Source organism: Prosopis cineraria, unplaced genomic scaffold (assembly GCF_029017545.1).
Source record: "Prosopis cineraria cultivar Desert tree isolate PC_DT_omini unplaced genomic scaffold, ASM2901754v1 PC4, whole genome shotgun sequence".
NCBI classification, from domain to species: domain Eukaryota; kingdom Viridiplantae; phylum Streptophyta; class Magnoliopsida; order Fabales; family Fabaceae; genus Prosopis; species Prosopis cineraria.
The window spans coordinates 38,178,109-38,187,269 of record NW_026555335.1 but is presented as its reverse complement, the minus strand read 5'-3'; the positions used below and the strand labels follow the sequence as shown (position 1 = coordinate 38,187,269).

Genomic DNA, 9,161 nt, shown 5'->3' with positions numbered 1-9,161 from the left:
AAACCTTAAGTTTACTCTTCGTATATATGGTAGAGAAGGGAAGATAAAAGCATGAACTACTCACCTTAAGTGTTTGAGAGCCTTTAAATATCACCAATAGGAACCAATGTTATGCTCTAGCAAAGCCTTAGATGTGCCCTTGCATTTTCTCTTTCCTCCACTTCTAATTTAGCACTTAAAATGCAAACTAATAAAATTAGATTTTTAGCTATGTGTTGTGGCGAGGTTCAATCCATGCTAATTTGCCTTTGTGCGTAGCGGTGGATTGCCCACACGTTGTGGCACATGACACAGAGAGCAATTCATTACTTTTTCCTCGTCTTTCCTTGACCATCAATTCAGACGCATATTTTAGGCTAAAATCAAAGTCAAATACACTAACTATATCCTTTTTGACCACACACTTCATCGATTCACTAATAACACTCATTAAATTAATTAATCATGATTAAATTTTTTAGATGTTACGCGCGCGCGACTACAAACCTAGGTAATGCTTGGATGGGGTTATGGCCCCCCAAATTTTTTTAAAATTTTTGTACCATATGTAACAAGGCATGATATTTAAAACAAAAAAAATTATAGTTTTAACCCCTTACCTTAATATTTTTACTTTGCATTTGTCACTTCTTACACTTGGCTGCTCATGTTGTCTTTCCACGTAATAAAACAAATCTTTACTTCAACATCAATTATTCTTATTTATCTCTCTTTATCTCTATAGGTAATGATAGATAAAAATATGAATACATTATTTGTAACACACAAATTTTTTTTTAAATAATTTAACTCAACCATAGTTGAGTTACAGCCACCCAACACATTTTTATATCAATAATTTCAATATAAAATATTTTATAATTGGCTTCAATTCACACACTATAACATTTCAGATAAATTTTTACCTCCCACATGCCATTAGGCTAAATCACATTTGTCCATCCTTATACTCCCAACAAGTAAAATAAGCAATTTAGTTAATTTTCAACACAAGCCAGTTATTTGACCTTATAATCATGCCATTTTAATCAATCCAAAGTAAACCAAATATTAAAATTACAGTAATCCAAATTGTACTAAAAATAGAAATAGTTTGAAAGGCATGATTACATTTATATATTCATATAATTGACAATAAACAAAAAGCCCTAATATTGGCAATATAACACATTATAAATCATAAATTAAATACCCAAAAGAGACAGTGGATCTATACCACCAAGCCTCTGGGACTCCTCCACGTGTCACTCGTGGCTCTTCTCCTGAAAATTGTTAACCACATAATGAGACTCAAAAGTCCCAGTAACCAAAGCCAATTTATGATAGTGTATACAAACAGTTAAATGTGTGCTTACTAAATGAGAATTAAAAATAATATAATTCTAACAAATATAAGAAATATTACAATACATACAAACAACCATCCTTATATTCCTCCATTAACCTCGAGCCGTAACCCTCACTCGGTGTTAAATTACCCGACCAAAGGTAGATTAGCCCGAGCCCTTACAAGCCACCTATTGAGCTCCAATAGGGCGTACCACGTGGCACATAAATACAACAATAATAGCAAGTCTCCTCACACCTCCCATAAATAATCAAACAAATTCATAATAACATTGCACAATTATACAATATTACAAAATTCATAATTTTCTCAATAATCACCCAATTAACATGAAGTAACACTAATCACAATTTAAAAGCATGGTTACCTCGTGGCTTTTTCAATAAATTATTCCTTACAATTTCTCTCCCACCACTATCTTCACCAATAATACAATCTACAAATAACATATTATTTATAAATATTAGTTTCAGTTTTTGAAACTAATAAAATAATTCTAATAATATAATTAAAAATATAACATAATTCCTAATCTCAATCTTAATACAAATTAGAGTCAATACTATTAAGTAAAATTTTTAACTCCTCTTTTAATTATCAATAAACATTAATAATCTAAAAATCAACTTCTAAACTAATTTCTATTGTCAAATTTTTCTTTTTATTTCATAAATTCATACCTAAAATACCTAAAAATTAAAAATTGAGTCTCTAGCTTAGAATCATAATCCTATAGCCATAATAATTCATTTCTCATCCCAAATAATCATCTAAACCTCAATAAATCAACATATATTTTCAGATCTAGTTTAGAATTTAATCCATAAGCCACAAATTCAAAGATCATCAATAAATTTATACTCTAGAACATTTATTATACTACTGACAACATCAAAAACCATATTTATTCAACATAAATTCATCCCTCTTCCAGATCTTAAATTTTCTACCACTACAAACTCAGAAATCAAAGAAGAAGGATGACTAAGAAAAATTTTTAGAACACTTGCTTAGTTTTAAAAAGTTTAAAATCATACCCTAAATATCCTATTAAAAACTCTTATCTTAAAAATTTAGATATTTCGCACCGGCGACTCGGGTTCTCTCCGCCTCAGCTCGCGCACAGGAAAAGAATTGAAGAAACGAAAGGAAACGGGTGAGTTTTTATAAAAATTCAGTGGGTCCCACACATTTTTTTATTATTTCTTCTTTCCTCTCTCTTCTTCTTCTTGTTTTTTTTTATTATTTTATACACATCATGCATCCGGCGGCCGAAAGTCTTTTGTTCTCCTCGTCTTTTTTTTATTCATACCTTTCTCTTTTTTATAATAGTAATAATAATTTAATAATATTATTTTTTTAATTAATTAATTAATTAATTTTTTTAAAAAAATTAATTTAGAATTATATCCTAAGTTAGATTTAATAATCATTTTCTACTAATTTGCTTACCTCTAAATATTTTTTCAAAATTTCTATTAACCCAAATCAATTATTAAAATTTAAATTGGGATGTTACATTATTAACTTCTTTTAATTTTTATTTTCAACCATTTTTCTAAATCATAAAAGTATGAATTTTTGTCTAGTATTTAACCTTATAAACCCAATATACTTTTATCTAATGAAATTAAAATAAGTGAATTTAAATATATTCATAATATTAATAATAAGAGTTTGTTATGAAATATATAATCTATAAAGAATACAAATGTTTTTATTTAATTAAAAACAATCATATTTAATTGAATACACAAGTTTCATAAATGTATAAATACGTGCACGCGTGCATGTTTAATTGAATACACATGTTTTATAAATGTACAAATACATGTGTGCTTGTGCGTGTTTATTATCTATAGATTCGACAGTGGAGATGAATGACGTTTAGAAGTACATGAAGGTAGAGAGAGGCAATGTTTTGGCCATTCGAAGCTTGCGTAATTTTCTAGAGATCAAAAAATAGTCTTCAAAATCTCGACCTCATAGGAAATCAAGTGACTCGCTTGTCCTTCTAGAAACTGAATCCATCAACTTGCACACGTGGCTTGACCAGATCCCAAAAATTTGCTCCCACCTCACACATGGCATAAATGCTAAGTGGTGTTAGGAAAACTCCAGCAGAGCTTCGTCTTTCAAATATCTGTTAGGCCCCGTTTGGTAGCTTGAAATCATGGAGAAAGAAATAAAATTGGACATAGAATCTGTTAACATGTGTATTTGGTATGCAATAATTATGATTTTTTGGAATCTAGATTCAAGGAAATTTGGCAGAATCCAATTTCATCACATACATCATGGAATCGGATTCCATGGTTTCCTTTCTTCAGTTTGCCCTTTCTCCCTCCTCCATGATTTCCTTCTTCCTCCTCCACGAACTATCTCCTTCTTAATGCAGAAGCATCGCTCTTCTTCCTTGGCTTCATCTCCTTCCTTTAGTGACAGGTGGTTTTTTCCTCTTCCAATATCACTGTCAATTATGTATTCCCTTTCATCTAGATATGTTGATGACCACTACTCGCTCGGGAAGACGACCACAATCCACTGCTAACCCCAAGAAGAAAGGCCCGAAATCTCCGTCAAGCTTCTTAGTTCACACCTTTGTTTAGCAAGTAAGTCATGATGCAGAGATGGAACAAAGGATGGGGGCAGTGGGTGCACTGTCAAAGAGGAATGAGTAGAGAGAGAAAGTTGAGAAGAGGAGAAAAGGAAGGGGCTTACGGTGTCATGGTATGAACATTCACCATGCATTCTTATCAATAATGAAGGACCCATCATTGTTCGTGCATTCTCGCCGTCGATAAAGTGCCCATCACCTCTCTCTCTCTCTATATGTGTGTGAGAGCATTCTTGGTTTGACGATGATGATAAAGAACCGAGCAGCAGTGGACAGTGCAACAGTCGTCACTGTCACCCTACTCGAAAGACATCATCATCTATATCGATCTCCTCCTCTCTTCTTCTTTAGTCTTCATCTTCTTATTCAATCAGGTGTTGTCGGAGAAGAAGAAGAAAGCAATGACGATGAACCATGAGAAGGCGGCGACAGATGTAGGAAGGGATCCTTGTCAGAGAAGAAGAAGAAGAAGAAGGGGAGGGGGTCTTTGCCGGAACGGTGACGGACGGTGGCGAGGATGCTCTTCAGATGAGGAGGAGAAGGAGGCAGTGACGTGATGCAGAAGGAGAGGAATGGGACTGTTGGGTTGATGGGGATAATTTTTTTTAATTTAAAAAAGGGCACTTTGGTCTTTTCTTATTTTAAGTACTTATATTTTATTAAAATTATATCAAGGTTCCATTATCATACCAAACACACTTTTAAATCCAATTCAATTTCAATTTCAATTTCCGATTCCGATTCTGATTCCGATTCTACCAAAAACTCTTTCATTATACCAAACATGACCTTAGGCATTCCCTTGAGATTTGTTGTGCGTGGGTCTTTGTAACTTAGCTTGCAACTAGTGGAGAACTAAGGACCTGTTTGAAATTATTTTTGTTTTATTATTATGAGAATTAATATTTTGTAAAGCATGTTCTAAAAATAAAAAAATAATGAAAATAAGTTTTTTTCTTTATTTTTCCTTATTTTTCAAAATAATAATTTTAGAACAATTAAACATTGTTTCTATTTTTTGTTTTCAAAATAATATTTTATTTTTTCATTTTTCAAAAAAAATTTAAAAACACGTTATCAAATAAATTTTTTTATTCTTTTGTTCTGGAAAATAGAAAACTGTTCTCAAAACAGGTTGTCAAACAATCCTTAAATTTCCTCTAACTATTACAATTTTAGTGTTTTTTCTTGTATATTTCGCTTAGCATCTTCTTCTGCTCTCCCAGGTGAGGATTTCTCAGCCTTGTCCTTCTCGATCTGGTTTGGCTTCTCTGTTCTGGTGATTTTGCTGGTGTTTTTGATGAATTTTGAGGAAGAAATTTTGGGGAGATGTTCTGCATTTTCTATTCACGAGAAGAGAGCAGTTATCTTTTCCTCCAATTTTTGACTTGTCACGTAGATGTCATGTGTATGCCATCTAGACATGTATGTGGATCCCGCAATATCTAATGTCAGGGCAATAGGTGCACTGAAATAATTACATAAACGGCAAAAATGTTATACAAAATTCTTTAATTATATTAGATGTTCTCTGGATAAAACATTAGGGAAAAAAATATAATTTAATCCAAAATAAAATATAAAAAATACACAAAAAATTTTGCTCAACGTACTATCAGTTTAAACAACATGCTGCGTTTTTTTTTCCCATAAAAAAGAAAAAGCTCCGTTTGCTTCGCAACAGCCCTCTAATAAATTGTACTTTCATTTATTTTCCTAACATACCAATAGTTCTCTTCTCAGTGTGATTCAGTGTTCGATCAGTTCTTGCTATTTTTTATCAGTGAAAAAGAAGAAGAAAGAAATTTGCGAGTGCTATCGAACATTGAATACGCAAGCGGCTAAGTCAGAGTCCTCACAAATCTGAAAAATGTTTGGTGATTGTTAAAATTAAATAATTGGTCAGTTGATTAAGAACTTCCATAAATTCTGGCCACTTGATTGTTTAGATATTAGTACATTCCACAGTTCATTAGCAATTAAAAATGCTTTTAATATGTATAATAAACAATATTACCACTGGGACGTGTTGATGCCGCCGTTGAATTTGAAATCTAATATATTTGGCACATAGTGAATCCTGCTCGAGGTTTAGTGGATGAGGCAGCTTGTTTGTTTGTTTGTTTTGGTCAAAAGCTTAAAAACTTGTTTGGTTGGTTTGGGGATATAATGACTCATTAATAATAATAAATTAATGACACTTTTTTTTTTTTTTGTTTCTAGGCTCATGATCTCTCTCCCCATCCTCAATTTGTCACTTGCACATCGATAGCTTCTAGACGACAACTTCCAAAGCATATTTTTCTGATTAGGGATTGAAATAACTAGCAGAAAATTTTTAAAAAATGAAAGTCTGAATGACTGATGGTAACGCCAACATTTTATATCTCAACTTTAATAATTACTCTAAAAAAAAAAACTGTATCACACAGTTTAATAAAATCAATTAATTATATTAATTGTGTTTAAAAATAAAATAATTAAATCATAATACCTTTATTAATTGTGTTAATCAAGCTTTCATTAGCTATCTCTTATGACTATGAATGATCAAATTATGAGGAGTAATTTAAAAAATTTACAATAAATATTTATTAAAAAATGTAATTTTATTTATATAAAAAAAATTAAAAATGATAATTTTTTTTATATATAAAGATGGAGGGAGTAAGTGACAAATTGACAATGTCTTTGAGTTTTAACCTCTTGATTTGATGCCATCGAGAGATAGCATCGGCCAACACGTCATCAAGTACTCGTTTAGTCGTTTACATATTACGTGTTGTGATCAATAGCTTTGCTTTATATAATAAGTATTTTATCCTCACTTGATCCACAGACGTTTTATTTTAGCTTCATTAATTTAATTATGTTTTTTTATATTGATTTATGTATTAATTGTATTAATATGGATGATCGGTTGAATTATTGGTATTTTATACTTTTTAAACAGCGTGTATTAATATATTCTCTGTGAGTTTTTATTTGTTTATTATTTGTATAATAAAATAACTTATGGAGTTGGCTAGTTAGATTTCATAAAAGAACGACATACTTTTTTCCTGTAATTAATTTTGAAGGCAAAAATAGGATTGATAGAAATTCTGGCATGCGTGGGAACCATCTTGATCAGCATCGCAGCTTCCTCGTCAGAAGAAGTGGCAGAGTTGGTATATATTGGCGTGTCATCTATGATCATCGCCGTCTTGACAGTCAAAGTCAAACAGCACGTTGCCGTGTTACACTCCATCTCTTCTTTCTTTCTGAATAAAAAGAAATAGCAGGATAAACTTACTTAAAAAAAAACCAGAATTTCAAAATTTTAAATAAAAAATAAAAATAAATTTTATTTTTATTTTACTTGATTTAGTTTCATTTATAGTAAACTGGCTCAATTACCTTGAAAAATATATTAACAAAAAATTGTGGAATAAGTTTTAAAAATTCTGAAATGTAGTCCATTTACAATCAATTGGGTGTGATTTTCTCTTTTTATCTCCAAAACAAATAAAAAAAACTTATGTAATAAAATAGAAAAACTTTTATAATTGAATGATTGTAATTGTGACCCATTTATAATCCATATATCATTTTAATATTTGATACTTCATCAGTTTAGTAGTTATAATATATTTAAATTTGAGAATGAAAATGAGATTTCATATTTGAGGAAAAAGAATATTTTTATCATTTTAATTTAACTGAAATATTAATCCGGTCATATTGCAAAATATTTAAAATGTTAGGTTGTTATCTTTGTTTGATCTTATTAAATGGGTTATATGTGCAAAAATTCTTTTTATTTCTAAAAACTTATAGATTTAAATAATTTTGTAGTGTTTTTTAATTTTAAAATGTTTTTAATTCAAAAAATATTCACTTTTTAAAATAGTTTTTTATTGCGCTCAATTATTCTCCTATAGGTAATTATATTTAAAGTACAATTAATCAAACATTAAATATAGACCCATCCTTTTAACAGAAATTTGAAATCGTTAAATTATGAGTGACTTGGACTAAATTTAGGTCGTTATCCAGTTATTTAAAAAAAAAATATTAATATATGGGCACAAAACAGAGAAAGGCCACTTAACCTTATAATAATCAGTATATAAGTCATGGTTCCCTTCCAGCTCCATTCCCACCTTCCCTAGAATATTCTGATTGCATAAATTCCTGGTTTGAATTAATCCATTTATTAATTTCTCAGTTCGAAGGAGAAAAAAGGGCAAGAGCAGGGATCATCGTTCGTCTCGTCGACACACAAATGGAGGGTCTTCTTCCTTTGGTTTACAGAGCAGTGAAGAAAAGCCGAACTCGCCGGGAATACCAGCGTCTCCGATCAGTATCTTCTCCTCTCATAAACATGGCCGAGATCTATCCCCGCGGTTCTGAAAGCCATTTGTATCAGTTTCAGAGGCCTGATTCAACCCAGACGGTGAGTGAACTTTACTCAGCCAGCAATAATCATCCTCATCACCGGCGGCATAATTCCGTCGGAGATTTCACTTCCGGGGGCCGGTTCTCGTCTTCTCAGCGGCATGCAACCAGTGCTGCTCCAAAGCCTCTCGTCCGGTTTAGCAGCCACAGACGGATGTTCTCATGTATCACGGCGTAGTGTAAGGTCCTTGCTGCTGATCTGTGAGACTGTGATTGTGTGCTTTCAAGTAATTAATTTCACTGGAGAATATTTGTAAGTGTATTCTTCCATGATGGTGTTTGTATAATTGCTCAAGTGTAGATGTATATTAATCTCCTATGTTTCTATTAAAATAAAGCAAAATTTGTCTGAGTGATATAATGATCATGAAGAAACAGATCATCTTCAATTGTCTTATTTCAAGCCTGGTTGCCGAGTTCAGCCTTCCAAGGCTTCTTCGTTGATTTTTTGAAGCTCTTCTCTCGCTAGTAAATGGTTATACTACTTTTCTTGACTGCGCGTTAAATTGTTTGTAAATACAACTGTTGTTGTTGTTATCTGTTGCTTACCCTAACCTAATCCTTCCGAAGGATGACTCACACACGCACACCTTTTCCCCCATGCCACTTGGGGGCTCGATGCAACCACGGACTTAGAATGATTAGGTAGTGCGAGCAAAAAAATTTCCAAAGATAAATACTAATTATTTTTTAAACTACTAAAAGTTTAAATATTTATTGTTTAAATTATTACCGCCTTTATTAATTTAAGATTAT

At 31.6% G+C, this 9,161-nt stretch overlaps 1 protein-coding gene across 1 annotated transcript; it reads left to right on the top strand.

Annotated features, from left to right (window-relative positions):
• Positions 1-8,103: 8,103 nt before the first annotated feature.
• On the top strand, positions 8,104-8,802 carry LOC129310052 (uncharacterized). The gene has a single exon (XM_054951888.1). It carries the CDS (start codon positions 8,233-8,235, stop codon positions 8,581-8,583), a length of 351 nt encoding a protein of 116 aa, XP_054807863.1. The 5' UTR covers positions 8,104-8,232; the 3' UTR covers positions 8,584-8,802.
• The last annotated feature ends 359 nt before the right edge of the window (positions 8,803-9,161 follow it).